The sequence below is a fragment of the Mustela erminea genome, chromosome 15, assembly GCF_009829155.1.
Source record: "Mustela erminea isolate mMusErm1 chromosome 15, mMusErm1.Pri, whole genome shotgun sequence".
In the NCBI taxonomy this organism is placed as follows: domain Eukaryota; kingdom Metazoa; phylum Chordata; class Mammalia; order Carnivora; family Mustelidae; genus Mustela; species Mustela erminea.
In genome coordinates, this window is record NC_045628.1 from 79,458,480 (window position 1) to 79,477,084 (window position 18,605).

Genomic DNA, 18,605 nt, shown 5'->3' on the forward strand with positions numbered 1-18,605 from the left:
CTAAAATTCTCAACAAGATCCTAGCAAACAGGATCCAACAGCACATTAAAAAGATTATCCACCATGATCAGGTGGGATTCATCCCTGGGCTACAAGGATGGTTCAACATTCGCAAATCAATCAATGTGATAGAACAAATTAATATGAGAAGAGAGAAAAACCACATGGTCCTCTCAATCGATGCAGAAAAAGCATTTGACAAAATCCAGCTTCCGTTCTTGATTAAAACTCTTCAAAGTATAGGGATAGAGGGAACATTCTTGAACTTCATAAAATCTATCTATGAAAGACGCACAACAAATATCACCCTCAATGGGAAAAAGCTTTCAGCCTTCCCGTTGAGATCAGGAACATGACAAGGATGCCCACTCTCACCACTCTTGTTCAACATAGTATTAGAAGTCCTAGCATAGCAATCAGACAACAAAGAGAAATAAAAGGTATCCAAATTGGCAAGGAAGAAGTCAAACTCTCTCTTTGCAGATGACATGATTCTTTATATGGAAAACCCAAAAGACTCCACCCCCAAACTACTAGAACTCATACAGCAATTCAGCAACGTGGCAGGATACAAAGTCAATGTACAGAAATCAGTGGCTTTCTTATACACTAACAATGAAAATACAGAAAGGGACATTAGAGAATTGATTCCATTTACTATAGCACCAAGAACCATAAGATACCTGGGAATAAACCTAACCAAAGAGGTAAAGGATCTGTACTCAAGGAACTACAGAACACTCATGAAAGAAATTGAAGAAGACACAAAAAGATGGAAGACCATTCCATGCTCTTGGATTGGAAGAATAAACATTGTTAAAATGTCTATACTGCCTAGAGCAATCTATACTTTTAATGCCATTCCAATCAAAATTCCACCGGTATTCTTCAAAGAGCTGAAGCAAATAATCCAAAAATTTGTATGGAATCAGAAGAGACCCCGAATCACTAAGGAAATGTTGAAAAACAAAAATAAAACTGGGGGCATCACACTATCTGATTTCAAGCTTTACTACAAAGCTGTGATCACCAAGACAGAATGGTACTGGCATAAAAAGAGACACATAGACCAGTGGAACAGAGTAGAGAGCCCAGATATGGACCCTCAACTCTATGGTCAAATAATCTTCGACAATACAAGAAAAAATATACAGAGGAAAAAAGACAGTCTCTTCAATAAATGGTGCTGGGAAATGGACAGCTATATGTACAAGAAGGAAATTCTCGTACACCGTACACAAAGATCAACTCAAGATGGATAAAAGACCTCAATGTGAGACAGGAATCCATCAGAATCTTAGAGGAGAACATAGGCAGTAATCTCTTTGATATCAGTCACAGCAACTTCTTACAAGATATGTCGCCAAAGGCAAAGGAAACAAAAGCGAAAATAAACTTTTGGGACTTCATCAAAATCAAAAGCTTCTGCACAGCAAAGGAAACAGTCAAGAAAACAAAGAGGCAACCCACGGAATGGGAGAAGGTATTTGCAAATGACAGTACAGACAAAAGGTTGATATCCAGGATCTATAAAGAACTCCACATTCCCAACACACACAAAACAGACAACCATATCAAAAAATGGGCAGAAGATATGAACAGACACTTCTCCAATGAAGACATACAAATGGCTATCAGACACATGAAGAAATGTTCATCATCACTAGCCATCGGGGAGATTCAAATTAAAACCACATTGAGATATCACCTTACACCAGTTAGAATGGCCAAAATTAGCAAGACAGGAAACAACATGTGTTGCAAGGGATGTGGAGAAAGGGGAACCCTCTTACACTGGTGGTGGGAATGCAAGTTGGTGCAGCCACTTTGGAGAACAGTGTGGAGATTCCTCAAGAAATTAAAAACAGAACTTCCCTATGACCCTGCCATTGCACTCCTGGGTATTTACCCCAAAGATACAGATGTAGTGAAAAGAAGGGCCATCTGTATCCCAATGTTTATAGCAGCAATGGCCACGGTCGCCAAACTGTGGAAAGAACCAAGATGCCCTTCAGTGAACAAATGGATAAGGAAGATGTGGTCCATATACACTATGGAGTATTATGCCTCCATCAGAAAGGACGAATACCCAACTTTTGTAGCAACATGGACGGGACTGGAAGAGATTATGCTGAGTGAAAAAAGTCAAGCAGAGAGAGTCAATTATCATATGGTTTCACTTATTTGTGGAGCATAACAGATACCATGGAGGACAAGGGGAGATGAAGAGGAGAAGGGAGTTGAGGGAAATTAGAAGGGGAGGTGAACCATGAGAGACTATGGACTCTGAAAAACAATTTGAGGGGTTTGAAGGGGTGGGAGGTGGAAGGTCGGGGTACCAGGTGGTGGGTATTATAGAGGGCACGGGTTGCATGGAGCAATGGGTGTGGTGCAAAAATAATGAATACTGTTATGCTGAAAATAAAAAATATTTAAAAATGATCATTGGAGAATCACTTATAAACTAGTATGAAGGTTAAAAGACAAAAGTAGTAAAATCAGTTCAAAAAAATTAGTTAAGGGGATTTATAAAATATAAAGATGTAAAATATAGTAAAGTATACATAAATTGTGGAGGTAGAAGAAAAAATGAAGTACTTTTAAAATAAGTTCAGACTTAAGAGACCATCAACTTAATATAGTCTGTAATATACTTTGGATGTTATATAAAACTTATAATAGCCATAAACCAAAAAACTTATAACAGATACACAAAAAATAAAGAGAAATAAAGACAAGCAAAACACTAAAGAAAATCACAAATCACAAGGCAAACAGTAAGAGAAGATGAAGGGAATAGAGAAAAACTATAAGAACAACCAGAAAACAATTAACAAAATGGCAATAAGTGAATACCTATCAATAATTACTTTGGGTAAATAGTCTAAATGCTTGAAAAAAGATATAAGTTGACAAAATGGATTAAACAAACAGGACTCATTTATATGCTGCCTGCAAGAGACTCACTTCAGACCCATAGGCTGAAAGTAAAGTGATGGAAAAAGATATGCCATGCAAATGGAAGTGAAAAAAAAAAATCCAGGGACAATACCTATATCAGACAAAATAGATTTGAAATCAAAGATTGTAACAAGTGACTAAGAGGGCACTACATAATGATAAAGGGATCAATAATCAAGAGAATATAATAATTAGAGTTATCTATAGGAGCACCTAAATAAAGCAAATATTAACAGACACAAAGGGAAAACTGACAGCTACATGATTAGTAGGGGACTGTAACACCCCACTCAGTGAATAGATCATCCAGGCAGAAAATGAATAAGGAAATGGTGTCTTTGAAAAACACATTAGACCAGATGAACTTGACATATACAGAAAATGCCATTCCAAAACAACAGAATATGCCTTCTTTTCAAGTGCACATGGACCATTCTCCAGGATACATAATGTGTTAGGCCACAAAAGAAACCTAAATAAATTTAAGAAGATTACAACCATACCAAGCATGTTCTTTTTTTTTTTTTTTTACTACAACTGATATGAATGAAGCTACACATAAATTATAAGGAAAAAAAAAAACAGAAAAAGCACAAACATGTGGGGACTAAACAATATGTTACTAAACAGCTCCTGAGTCAAAGAAGAAATCAAATAGGAAATTAAAAAATACCTGGGGGAGATGGTCCAAAATGGCAGACAAGTAGGAGATCTTAGTTTGTCTGGTCCCAGGAATTCAGCAAGATAGCTATCAAATCATTCTGAACACCTGCAAATTTAACCAGAGATCTAAAAAAAAAGATTAGCTGAAATTCTACAAATAGAAAAGCTGCCCCTTTCTGCAAGAATTACAAGATAGAAAAATTCACCTCAAAAAAGAGAAAAAAAGAACAAAAGGCAGTACTGACTGCCAGGGACTTAATCAGTATTGATATAAATAAGATGTCAGAAGTAGAGTTAGGGATAATGATTACAAAGATACTAGCTGGGCTTGAAAAAAAGCATAGACGACACTAGAGGATCCCTTTCTGGAAAAATAGAACTAAAATCTAATGAAGTAAAAATCAAAAAGGCTATTAATGAGGCGCAATAAAAAATAGAGGCTCTAACTGCTAGGATAAATAAGGCAAAAGAAAGAATTAGCAATATATAAGAAAAATTATGGAGAATAAAGAAACTGAGAAAAAGAAAATCTACTGGATCATGTGGGGAGAATATGAGAGATAAATGATACCATAAAGAGAAACAATATTACAATAATTGGGATTGGAGAAGAAGAGGAAAGTTGGCGGGGGGGTATGGACAGAAGGTATTGGAGCAAATTATAGTAGGAAACTTACCTATCTTGGGGAAGGAAACAGACATTGAAGTCTGGGAGGCACAGAGAACCCCCTTCAAAATCAATAAAAATAAGTCAACACCTTGACTATAATAGTCAATAATAGAAATTTGGAAATCTCAGAGACAAAGACAAAATCCTGAAAGCAGCTTGGGACAAGAGGACCATAACATACAAGGATAGAAACACCAGACTGGCAGAAGACTTATCCACAGAGATCTTGCAGGCCAGAAAGTACTGGCATGATATATTCAGGGTGGTAAAACAGAAGTATATGCAGTCAAGAATACTTCATCCAGCAAGGATGTCATTCAAAATAGGAGAAAAAACCTTCCAGGACAAACAGAAACTAAAAGAATGTGTGATCACTAAACCAGCCCACCAAGAAATATTAAAGGGGACCCTTAAAGCAAGGAGAGAGCCCAAAAGTAGCATAGACCAAAAGGGAACAGAGACAATATACAGAAATAGTGATTTTACAAGTAATACAATGGTGCTAAATTCATATCTTCAATAAATTACTCTGAATATAAATGAACTAATTCTCCAGTCAAAAGAGGGTATCAGATTGGATTTTAAGAAAGAAAAAGACCCATACATATGTTGTCTACAGGAGACTCATTTTAGACCCAAAGACACCTCCAGATTGAAAGTAAGGGGGTGTAAAACCACTTATCATGCTAATGGATATCAAAAGAAAATTGCAGTAGCAATCTTTACATCAGATTATATTTTAAACCAAAGACTATAATAAAAGATGAGGAAAGACACTATATCATAATTAAAGGGCCTATCTAACTAGAAGATATAACAATTGTAAATATTTATGCCACCAACGTGGGAGCAGCCAATTATATAAATGAATCAATAACAAAATGAAAGAATCACATTCATAATAATAATAGTAAGGGACTTCAACATCACACTCACTGTAATGGACAGATCATCTAAGTAGAAGATCAACAAGGAAGCAAGGGCTTTGAATGACACACTGGACCAGATGGACATTGCAGATATATTCAGAGCATTCCATCCTAAAGCAACAGAATACGTATTCTCCAGAAAAGATCACATACCGGGTCACAAATCAGGTCTCTGCCAGTTCAAAAAGATTGGGATCATTCCCTGCATACTTTCAAAACCACAGTGCTTTGAAACAAATTCAATCACAGGAGAAAATTTGGAAAGAACTCAAATCCATGAAGTCTAAAGAACATCCTACTAAGGAATGAATGGGTTAACCAGGAAATTAAGGAAGAATTTTTAAAATTCACGGAAACAAACAAAAGTGAAAACACAACTGGTTGCAGTAATATCATTCCCAATGGGGGAAAACAGAATGTTTCCCTAAGGTCAGGAACACAACTGTTGTTTAACATAGTATTAGAAGTCTTAGCCTCAGCAATCAGACAGTGAAAAGAAATAAGAGGCATCTAAACTGGCAAAGAAGAAGTCAAACTCTGACTCTTCACAGATGACATGGTACTCTATGTGGAAAACCCAAAAGATTCCACCCCAAAATTGCTAGAGCTCATATAGGAATTCAGCAAAGTGAGAGGAGATAAAATCAATGCACAGAAATCAGTGCATTTCTATACTCTTAACAATGAAACAGAAGAAAGAGAAATTAAGGAGTCAATCCCATTTACAATTGCACCAAAACCCATAAGATACCTAGAAATAAGCCTAACCAAAGAGTCAAAGGATCTGTACTCAGAAAACTCATGAAAGAAATTGAGGAAGACATAAAGAAATGGAAAAATGGGGGCACCTGGGTGACTCAGTGGGTTAAGGCCTCTGCCTTCAGCTCAGGTCATGACCCCAGGGTCCAGGGATCCAGCCCCACATCGGGCTCTCTGCTCAGCAGGGAACCTGCTTCCTCCTCTCTCTCTGCCTGCTGCTCTGCCTACTTGTAATCTCTGTCTGTCAAATAAATAAAATATTTTTAAAAAAAGACACCCAAATGGCCAACAGACACATGAAAAAGTGCTCAACATCACTCAGCATCAGGGAAATACAAGTCAAAACCACGGCTCACCCCAGTCAGAACAGCTAAAATTAATAAGTCAGAAAATGACAGATGTTGGCAAGGATGTGGAAAAAGGGGAACTCTCCTACACTGTTGGTGGGAACGCAAGCTGGTGTAGCCACTCTGGAAAACAGTATGGACGTTCCTCAAAAAGTTGAAAAAAGCTACCCTAAAACCCAGCAATTGTACTACTAGGTATTTACCTCAAAGATACAAATGTGGTGAGCCAAAGAGGCATGCAACCCCCAGTGATCAAGGCAGCATTGTCCACAATAGCCAAACTATGGAAAGAGCCTAAATACCTATCAACAGATAAATGGATAAAGAAGATGTGGTATATATATACAATGGAATATTATACAACCATCAAAAAATGAACTCTTGCCATTTGCAGCAACGTGGTGGAAATAGAGGATATTATGCTATGCGAAATAAGTCAGAGAAAGATAATTTTCATATGATCTCACTGATATGCAGAATTTAAGAAAGAAATCAGAGGATCATAGGGGAATAGAGAGGAGAAAATGAAACAGGAAGAAACCAGAGAGGGAGACAAAGCATAAGAGACTCTTAATCTCAGAAAACAAACTGAGGGTTGCTTGATGGCAGGGGTAGGGATGGGGTAGTTCGGTGATGGACATTAGGGAAGGTATGTGTTGTGCTGAGTGCTGTGTGTTGTATAAGACTGATGAATCACAGACATGTACCCCTGAAACAAATAACACAAAGTATGTTAATAATTCAAAAAAAAAGAACAGATCCTTTGCCTCTTTGGTTAGGTTTATTCCCAGGTATCTTATGGTTCTTGGTGCTATAGTAAATGGAATTGATTCTCTAATGTCCCTTTCTGTATTTTCATTGTTAGTGTATAAGAAAGCCACTGATTTCTGTACATTGACTTTGTATCCTGCCACGTTGCTGAATTGCTATATGAATTCTAGTAGTTTGGGGGTGGAGTCTTTTGGGTTTTCCATATAAAGAATCATGTCATCTGCAAAGAGAGAGAGTTTGACTTCTTCCTTGCCAATTTGGATACCTTTTATTTCCCTTTGTTGTCTGATTGCTATGCTAGGACTTCTAATACTATGTTGAACAAGAGTGGTGAGAGTGGGCATCCTTGCCGTGTTCCTGATCTCAAGGGGACTACAGAACACTCATGAAAGAAATTGAAGAAGACACAAAAAGATGGAAGACCAGTCCATGCTCTTGGATTGGAAGAATAAACATTGTTAAAATGTCTATACTGCCTAGAGCAATCTATACTTTTAATGCTATTCCAATCAAAATTCCACCAGTATTCTTTAAAGAGCTGGAGCAAATAATCCTAAAATTTGTATGGAATCAGAAGAGACCCCGAATCACTAAGGAAATGTTGAAAAACAAAAATAAAGCTGGGGGCATCACGTTACCTGATTTCAAGTTTTACTACAAAGCTGTGATCACCAAGACAGAATGGTACTGGCATAAAAACAGACACATAGACCAGTGGAACAGAGTAGAGAGCCCAGATATGGCCTTCAACTCTATGGTCAAATAATCTTAGACAAAACAGGAAAAAATATACAGTGGAAAAAAGACAGTCTCTTCAATAAATGGTGCTGGGAAAACAGCAGCTATATGTAGAAGAAGGAAACTCGACCATTCTCTTACACCGTACACAAAGATCAACTCAAAATGGATAAAAGACCTCAATGTGAGACAGGAATCCATCAGAATCCTAGAGGAGAACATAGGCAGTAATCTCTTCAATACCAGCCACAGCAACTTCTTTCAAGATATGTCTCCAAAGGCAAAGGAAACAAAAGCGAAGATGAACTTTTGGGACTTCATCAAAATCAAAAGCTTCTCCACAGCAAAGGGAACAGTCAAGAAAACAAAGAGGCAACCCACGGAATGGAAGAAGGTATTTGCAAATGACAGTACAGACAAAAGGTTGATATCCAGGATCTATAATGAACTCCTCAAACTCAACACACACAAAACAGACAATCATATCAAAAAAGGGGCAGAAGATATGGACAGACACTTCTCCAATAAAGACATACAAATGGCTATCAGACACATGAAAAAATGTTCATCATCACTAGCCATCAGGGAGATTCAAATTAAAACTATATTGAGATATCACCTTACACCAGTTAGAATGGCCAAAATTAGCAAGACAGGAAACAACATGTGTTGGAGGGGATGTGGAGAAAGGGGAACCCTCTTACACTGGTGGTGGGAATGCAAGTTGGTGCAGCCTCTTTGGAGAACAGTGTGGAGATTTCTCAAGAAATTAAAAATAGAACTTCCCTATGACCCTGCCATTGCACTCCTGGGTATTTACCCCAAAGATACAGATGTAGCGAAAAGAAGGGCCATCTGTATCCCAATGTTTATAGCAGCAATGGCCATGGTCACCAAACTGTGGAAAGAACCAAGATGCCCTTCAACAGATGAATGGATAAGGAAGATGTGGTCCATATACACTATGGGGTATTATTCCTCCATCAGAAAGGACGAATACCCAACTTTTGTAGCAACATGGACGGGACTGGAAGAGATTCTGCTGAGTGAAATAAGTCAAGCAGAGAGAGTCAATTATCATATGGTTTCACTTATTTGTGGAGCATAACAAAAAGCATGGAGGACATGGGGAGTTAGAGAGAAGGGGGTTGGGGAAAATTGGAAGGGGAGGTGAATCATGAGATTCTATGGACTCTGAAAAACAATCTGAGGGGTTTGAAGTGGCGGGGGGGTGGGAGGTTGTTGCACCAGGTGGTGGGTATTATAGAGGGCATGGATTGCATGGAGCACTAGGTGTGGTGAAAAAATAATGATACTGTTATGCTGAAAATAAATAAATGAAAAAAAAAAAGAACAGAGAGCTGAAAAATACCCCACACTTATATGGTCAATTAATCTATAGCAAAGGAGACAAGAATATACAATAGGGGAAAAGACAGTCTCTTCAAAAAGATGTTGGGGAAATTGGAAAGCTACATGCAAAACAATGAAATTAGACTGCCTTCTTACATAATACAGAAAAATAAACTCAAAATGAATTAATGACCTAAATGTCTGACTTGAAACCCAGGGCACTTGTGATGAGACCAGGCATTGTAGGTGATGAATCACTAAACTCTACACCTGAAACTAATATTACACTATATGTTAACTGACTGGAATTTAAATAAAAACTTAATAAAAGAAAAAAAACAAAGGCAGAAATCTCCTGGACATTGACCTTAGCAACACTTTTCTAGATATATCTCTTCAGGCAAGGAAAACAAAAGCAAAAATAAACTATGGGGACTACATCAAAACAAAAATCTTTTACACAGCAAAGGAAATCATTGACAAAAGGAAAAGGTAACCTACTGTGTGGGAGAAGACATTAGGAAATGATATATTTGATATGGGGTCAATATTCAAAATATATAACAAATCTATTCATCTGAGCACCCCAAAACTGTAAATAATCCAATTTAAAAAGGCAGTGGTGTGGGGGGAGATGGGTTTAATAGGTGATGGGGATTAGGGAGTGCACTTGTGATGAAAACTGGGTAGTGTATTAAAGTGTTGAATCACTACATTGTATACTTGAGATTAGCATTACACTGTATGTTAACGAACCAGAATTTAAATTAAAACTTTTAAAAATGGGAGCACACAATTTTCCAAAGAAAATATTTTTCCAAAGAAGATACACAGATGGCAAACAAACACATGAAAAGATTTTCAACATCACCAATCACCTATTTTGTGCCAAACATCACATAATTTGCAGGGAAATGCAAATCAGAACAATGAGGTATCACCTCACACGTACCAGAATGGCTAGTATTCAAAAGGACAAGAAATACCAGGTGTTGGTGAGGCTGTGGAAGAAAAGGAGCCCTCATTACAAACTGATGCAGCTACTGTGGAAAACAGTATAGCGGTTCCTCGAAATATTAAAAATACCAAATAATCTTGTAATGGCACTACTGTGTATTTACCCAAAGAAAACAAAAACACTAACTTAAAAAGACATATATGCACATTTATGTTCACTAAAGCATTACTGACAATAGCCAAAATATGGAAGCAACTTCAGTGTCCATCATTAGGGGAATGGATGAAGAACATGTTGTGTGTGTGTGTGTGTGTGTGTGTGTGTGTAATGGAGTATTAACCATAAAAAGGAATGAAACCTTGCCATTTGTGACAATATGAATGGACATAGTAGGCAATGTGCTCCGTAAAATAAGTCCAACGGAAAAAGATAAATACCATTTGATTTCACTTTTATTGCGGAATCCTAAAACAAACAGACAAACAAAAAACAAAAACAACAAAAAAAACAAATATTTCCCTGGATCCCCAGGACACTTGATACTGGCAGCCTGATGTGTCTACACTGTTTAATAGCTCAAGGCTTATGTCACATATAATTGCTGAGATCCCTGGAAGTATGGATCCCAATGGCATGTAGCAGTTGGGGACAGGATTAGGTGAATTTGGTGTGTTTGTTTGCTTATTTATAGACACGGGTGCTTTGATCATAGTTTACTGACACTTTCCCCAACACAGATACTCTAGCATATAGGAACCTTAGTTTTCCCTGCTATAAAACCAGAACACTTAATCTATGAGTAAGAAGGGACTCAGAATGGATTTGATTCAAACACTGGGGTAATATATGTTCTTCATCTATGCTGTGGAATCCTAGGAATCCATTTTGTTACCTCTCCCATTCCAGGCATCTGTTTACCTGTGGCCAGGGTTCTAAATCATCTAGCCCCTCTGAGACAGCCACCATAAAAATAGCCCTAGCAGGGATGACCTACTCAGAGTATGGGATTATTCCTAAGGAATGTTCAAGAGTTACAGGTGGCTCCTGAATTCAGCAAGACTGAAGAGTGTTATTGTTAGTTGCTCAAATATTAGATCCATTAAAGCTAATCTTAAAATATTGATTAAAATATTCTTCAACTATCAGAATATTAATATGTAGGAGGAGGAGGTGTTCTTGTTGAACAGCCTAGGATAGTACATAAATATAGAGGGGCTGTAAATCACAGACCACACACAACTACTTATGTGCCTTCCAATAAATGGTACACTTACTGTGGAAGGCAGTTTGACAGTTTCTTATAAAACTAAACATACTTTTATACCTTTACTATATGATGTAGCAATTACACTCCTTGGTACAAATCCAGTGGAGTTGAAAACTTAAAAAAAAAATCTGCACATGGATATTTAGAGCAACTTTATTAATAATTGCCCAAACTTGGGAATAACTAAGATATTTTTCAGTAAGTGAATGGATAAAGTATTGTACATTCAGAAAGTGGAATATTATTCATCACTAAATAGAAATGAGCGAAATAGAAATGAGCTATCAAGCCTTATTACTAAGTGAAAGAAGCCTGTTTGAAAAGGCTACATGCTATATGAATATGACATTCTGGAAAAGGCAAAATCATGGATATAGTACAAAAATCAGTGGTTGCCAAGGGTTCGTGTGTGGAGGGAATGAAAAATAGGCAGAGTGCAGAGGATTTTTAAGGCAGTAAAACTACTCTGTGTGATACTGTGATGGTGGATTCACCATCATTACACATTTCTCCAAGCCCATAGAATGTATAACACCAAGAGCGAGTCCTACTGTAAACTGTGGATTTGGGGCAATGATAACGATGTGTCAATGTAGGTTCATCAGTTATAATAAATATGCCACTCAGGTAGGGGATGTTGATGATGGAGGAGTCTGTGGGGGAAGGCAGGGAATATATGGGAACTCTATATTTTCTGCTCAGTTTTTTTTTTTTTTGTGAAGCTATAATTGTTCTAAAATATACAGTCTAATTTTTTTAAGTGCCTCCAAGAGGCAATGTCTCCTTTTAAAAAGTAGAAATGGGGATATTATAAAACTTTAAGAAATCTTCATTGAGAGACATCACAAAGCAAAGCACACATTACATATTGAAGAGACTGAGGGATTAGAGATTATGTTAGCAGAGCTATAGATTCTTGGTGGCATCAGTATGACCAACTCCATGACTGCTCAAGGAAAACTCTTTTTGTTGCAAAGTACATAAGAACAAAACTAAAGAAAACCCTATGCTGGTAGTTTCATATGAAAAGCAGCTTAAAGGGTAGGGTAGGCCTCAGGGGTAGACTTCAGACATTCAGCATTCTCATGCCCACACTACTGACCTGTGCAATGGCATAATCTGAATTGTTGGTGGCCAGCATGCCCTCATTCCCACTGATTCCCACACCCACGTGGGCCATCTGGATCATTCCAACATCATTGGCACCGTCCCCAATAGCAAGAGTTATGGCCCCTACATGTTTCTTAACCAGGTCCACTATTTCTGCCTTCTGGAGGGGAGATAGCCTGAAAAAGAAGACAGAAACCACCATTTTTTAGTGTTTTGTTTTTGTTCACCTTGTTCTAAAACCCTTTAACAAGTAGTCAACAATGATCTATACATAATCAACTTTATTTTTTTTTAATTTATTTTCAGCATAACAGTATTCATTGTTTTTGCACCACACCCAGTGCTCCATGTAATCCATGCCCTCTCTAATACCCACCATCTGGTTCCCCCAACCTCCCATCCCCCCCCCTTCAAAACCCTCAGATTGTTTTTCAGACCCCATAGTCTATCATGGTTCACCTCCCCTTCTAATTTCCCTCAACTCCCTTCTCCTCTCCATCTCCCCTTGTCCTCCATGCTATTTGTTATGCTCCACAAATAAGTGAAACCATATGATAATTGACTCTCTCTGCTTGACTTATTTCACTCAGCATAATCTCTTCTAGTCCTGTCCTTGTTGCTACAAAAGTTGGGTATTCATCCTTTCTGATGGAGGCATAATACTTCATAGTGTATATGGACCACATCTTCCTTATCCATTCATTCATTGAAGGGCATCTTGGTTCTTTCCACTGTTTGGCAACTATAGCCATTGCTGCTATAAACATTGGGGTCCAGATGGCCCTTCTTTTCACTACATCTGTATCTTTGGGATAAATACTGAGTAGTGCAATTGCAGGGTCATAGGGAAGCTCTATTTTTAATTTCTTGAGGAATCTCCGCACTGTTCTCCAAAGTGGCTGCACCAACTTGCATTCCCACCAACAGTGTAAGAGGGTTCCCCTTTCTCCACATCCTCTCCAACACTAGTTGTTTCCTGTCTTGCTAATTTTGGCCATAATCAACTTTGAATGGCAGTAACTGGTAAATCTCCCAATTCATTAATTAAGCTTTTTACAAATATAAAAATGTTTCACCCACAACCTAAGAAAACAAATGAATAAATAAAAAGCAGAATCAGAACTATAAGTAAAAGAACAAACTGATGGCTGCTGAAGGGGAAGGGGATGGAGGGATGTGCAAAATGGGAGAAGAGGACTTAGAGATACAGGCTTCCAGTTATGCAGTGAATAGGTCACAGGGATAAAAAGGTACAACATAGGGAATATAGTCAGTGGCACTGTAATAGTGTTGTATGGTGACAGATGGGAGCTACACTTGTGGTGAGCATAGCTTAACATATAGAGAATCACTATGTTGTACTCCTGAAACTGATATAACATTGTGTGTCAACTGTACTCAATTTTTTAAAAAAGTTCCCTCCCACTCTCACCCAAAATAAAAAGAAAAGCAAAGAAACCACACAATAACATCTTTAATGTCCCAAAAGAAATACACAACATCAGTTGCCCAGTTTAAATGGAGATAAACTCTTCAGTGTGCCTTTCTCCCTGTCACTCCCTGTTGCCTAACACTGGTCTGCTATATTAATTTATATCATCCACCTAAATGAGAGCGAGAGGTGAATAAGATTTTTGAAACTATATGAAGGCATTTACCCAAAGGATAGCTTGTAGACTAGCCTATGAAAATCAAACTATCTCAGGTGAACTTGAAAAATACAAGGAGATACAAAAATATGAAGGTGTCAGTCAGGACAGAATGTGGTAAAAACAAAAAACAATAGTGAAGTGATGTAACATGACAAATGTTTCTTTCTTTCCGTGGTAGGTATCCAACATAGAAGAGGATACTGCTGATCCTTTTTTTCCCCCTCAGATAAGCTACAAAAGCAAATTTAGTATTCCTAAAATATTTCCGGCTAGCAGACCCTGTCTACACAAAATACCTACAGATAAATCAAGAAAAGAGAAGCAAAATTTTTTATCTCTTATTCCTCATGTGTTCATTCACTAAATGAATTCCGTAATGAATACTCATGTATTCGTTCACTAAATGAATTGGATACACACCTCTATCCAAAACAATAAGAGACACACAAAGGCTTTATTTTCTAGTAAAAAAATGATCATCCCCTTTCCACAAAACAACTCCTAAAAACGAAGTTAAATTTAAACCTTTCAAATTTTAGGTGAGGTTATTTTTTTTTAATTTTTATTTATTTATTTGAGAGACAGGGTGTGAGAGTGGAGAGCTCAGAGGGAGAGCAGACTCCCTGCCGAGCAGGGAACCCGGTGTGGGATTCGATCCTGGGACTCAATCCTGGGACTCCAGGATCATGACCTCAACCGAAGGCAGTCACTCAACCAACTGAGCCACCCAGGCGCCCCAAGGTGAGATAATTTTTAAAAACTGAGGAGATCGGTTTCCTTGACTAGAACACACTCCAAAATTAAGACAGAAGCACAGATGGAAAAACTTTTGCTTCATAATGAAGAAAATATGAGTTAACATTACTACTTTGTCACTGTAGTAAGACAAGTTACTGAAGTAGAGGATGTTCCAGAAACCATCTGAAAGTTTTGTTTCCCTCAAGAGATGCAGGTTGTTTTGCTGGAATGCTGAAATGATAGCTTCACCATTTAGTCTGATAACTACTTTTATATTCAGACTATGATATTTGTGGAAAAAAGAAAAACTACCTCATATTAATCTCAAATTTGACTCTTCATCCTTTCAAATATTAATTCTATCCTCTGGGCCAACCAAGCTCACCAAAATATGAGAAGAGAACTATCAGGGAACCTTCTCCTCCCCTTGCTAAACATCACTGAGTCCTTCAGTCCTTTGGTAATGTCATTCTGTACCTTTCACCCAAGCTCTAAGTCAGTTTTGAACAGTTAAGAATAGAACTGAATCATCACTGTTTTGATTTTGGGTCCTCCTCAACCATATATGAAAATAAATCTTTAAATAATATTAGTCTCTTAATAACCATCTGTTAATTGAGCTCCAATTAATAATATACTTAAGGTTATATGTCCATGTATGGGCATTAAGCCAAATTTCCCTAATCCTGAAATTTTAGGGTTATATCCAATTGATAATTTTTTTTTTAAAGATTTTATTTATTTATTTGACAGAGAGAGATCACAAGTAGGCAGAGAGGCAGGCAGAGAGAGAGAGAGGAGGAAGCAGGCTCCCTGCTGAGCAGAGAGCCCGATGCGGGACTCGAGATCATGACCTCGATCTCGAGGTCCCTCCCAGGACCCTGAGATCATGACCTGAGCCGAAGGCAGCGGCTTAACCCACTGAGCCACCCAGGCGCCCCAAATTGATAATTTTTTAAAAACTTTAAAAAACTTTTAAAAAACATTATTTACATTAATGTCTGGCCAAGTTCATCTTGTCATTCTTTTGGCTGAGACAACATAGAAGTCCCATAAATCAATATGTTATTTCAGAGCACAAAAGTGATTAGAAAAGAGCCCCCCAAAACAGTTTTGGGAATTGAAAACAGACATTAAACAGTTCATTTTTACTTTTTCATCCAAATGGACATTTTTACTTACCAAAAATTTCACATGCCAACTCTCATTTGATTTTTAATCTATAACATGGACCCAAATAACAAATTCAACAATAATTTAGAAAGGGCACATAATAGATTCCAACCCATAAAACTAATACTCAAGTCACATTTGCCTTAATTCAAAAACTGTGTCTATTTTCTTTATCATCTATTTTCATGGATTAAAAAATAAACAAAGTTAAGTAAACCAATTGGCTGGAATAATGTCATAGTTTTTCCACAGCACATACTATTGACTTCCTTATCAGTATAATCAGTGTGAGGAATAAAATATAAAATGGTTTCCACTCAAAAATGTGGGTTAAGGGGACACCTGGGTGGCTCAGTTGGTTAAGCAGCTGCCTTCAGCTCAGGTCGTCATCCCAGCGTCATGGGATCGAGTCCCGCATCGGGCTCCTTGCTCTGCAGGGAGCCTGCTTCTCCCTCTGACTCTGCCTGCCACTCTGTCTGCCTGTGCTCGCTCTCGCTCGCTCTCTCTCTGACAAATAAATAAATAAAATCTTTAAAAAAAAAAATGTGGGTTAAGTAGGTGATGAAGATTAAGGTGTGCCCTTGTGATGAGTACCGGGTGGTAGATGAGAGGGTAGAATCACTATATTTTACATCTGAAACTGAATTATATTGTATGTTAACTAACAAGAATTTAAATAAAAGTTTTTTAAAAATTATAAAATAGGTTCAACATATGGTATGGCACAGATATTTTCTTGGCTATATAAATAAGTACTTTTTTTGCTGTATTTTTATTTGCAATTTGTTGAGAAAGCTACTTAAAGGTAATCTCATGTTCATTATTACTATTTATTCAACAAATTTTTTATTTTTTATAAACATATAATATATTTTTAACCCCAGGGGTACAGGTCTGTGAATCTCCAGGTTTACACATTTCACAGCACTCACCAAAGCACATACCCTCACCAGTGTCCATAACCCCATCCCCGTTCTCCCAACCCCCCTCCCCCCAGCAACCCTCAGTTTGTTTTGTGAGATTAAGAGTCACTTATGGTTTGTCTCCCTCCCAATCCCATCTTGTTTCATTTATTCTTCTCCTACCCACTTAAGCCCCCATGTTGCATCACCACTTCCTCATATCAGGGAGATCATATGATAGTTGTCTTTCTCCGCTTGACTTATTTTGCAAGCATGATACACTCTAGTTCCATCCACGTTATCGCAAATGGGAAGATTTCATTTCTTTTGATGGCTGCATAGTATTCCATTGTGTATATATACCACATCTTCTTTATACATTCATCTGTTGATGGACATCTAGGTTCTTTCCATAGTTTGGTTATTGTGGACATTGCTGCTATAAACATTCGGGTGAACGTGCCCCTTCGAATCACTACGTTTGTATCTTTAGGGTAAATACCCAGTAGTGCAATTGCTGGGTCATAGGGCAGTTCTATTTTCAACATTTTGAGGAACCTCCATGCTGTTTTCCAGAGTGGCTGCACCAGCTTGCATTCCCACCAACAGTGTAGGAGGGTTCCCCTTTCTCCGCATACTTGCCTGCATCTGTTCTTTCCTGACTTGTTGATTTGAGCCATTCTGACTGGTGTGAGGTGATATCTCATTGTGGTTTTGATTTGTATTTCCTTGATGCCGAGTGATGTGGAGCACTTTTTCATGTCTCTGTTGGCCATCTGGATGTCTTCTTTGCAGAAATGTCTGTTCATGTCCTCTGCCCATTTCTGGATTGGATTATTTGTTCTTTGGGTGTTGAGTTTGCTAAGTTCTTTATAGATTTTGGACACTAGCCCTTTATCTGATATGTCGTTTGCAAATATCTTCTCCCATTCTGTAAATTGTCTTTTGGTTTTGTTAACTGTTTCCTTTGCTGTGCAAAAGCTTTTGATCTTGATAAAATCCCAATAGTTCATTTTTGCCCTTGCTTCCCTTGCCTTTGGCGATGTTCCTAGGAAGATGTTGCTGCGGCTGAGGTCGAAGAGGTTGCTGCCTGTGTTCTCCTCAAGGATTTTGATGGATTCCTTTCTCACATTGAGGTCCTTCATCCATTTTGATTCTATTTGTGTGTGTGGTGTAAGGAAATGGTCCAATTTCATTTTTCTGCACGTGGCTGTCCAATTCTCCCAACACCATTTATTGAAGAGGCTGTCCTTTTTCCATTGGACATTCTTTCCTGCTTTGTTGAAGACGAGCTGACCATAGAGTTGAAGGTCTATTTCTGGGTTCTCTATTCTGTACCATTGATCTATGTGTCTGTTTTTGTGCCAGTACCATGCTGTCTTGATGATGACAGCTTTGTAATAGAGCTTGAAGTCCGGAATTGTGATGCCACCAACTTTAGCTTTCTTTTTCAATATCCCTTTGGGTATTCGAGGTCTTTTCTGGTTCCATATAAATTTTAGAATTATTTGTTCCATTTCTTTGAAAAAGATGGATGGTACTTTGATAGGAATTGCATTAAATGTGTAGATTGCTTTAGGTAGCATAGACATTTTCACAATATTTATTCTTCCA

General features: G+C 37.8%; 1 protein-coding gene across 5 annotated transcripts in view; it reads right to left on the bottom strand.

Moving 5' to 3' along the window:
- The window catches only part of RNF6 (ring finger protein 6), a 282,619-nt gene that overhangs the window by 76,153 nt on the left and 187,861 nt on the right, over positions 1–18,605 (bottom strand). For all 5 annotated transcript variants that reach the window (XM_032314708.1, XM_032314711.1, XM_032314710.1 and 2 more), the window contains one exon: positions 12,519–12,702. In XM_032314708.1, the coding sequence (XP_032170599.1) occupies positions 12,519–12,702 (184 nt within the window). The remainder of the gene's footprint in view (positions 1–12,518; positions 12,703–18,605) is intronic.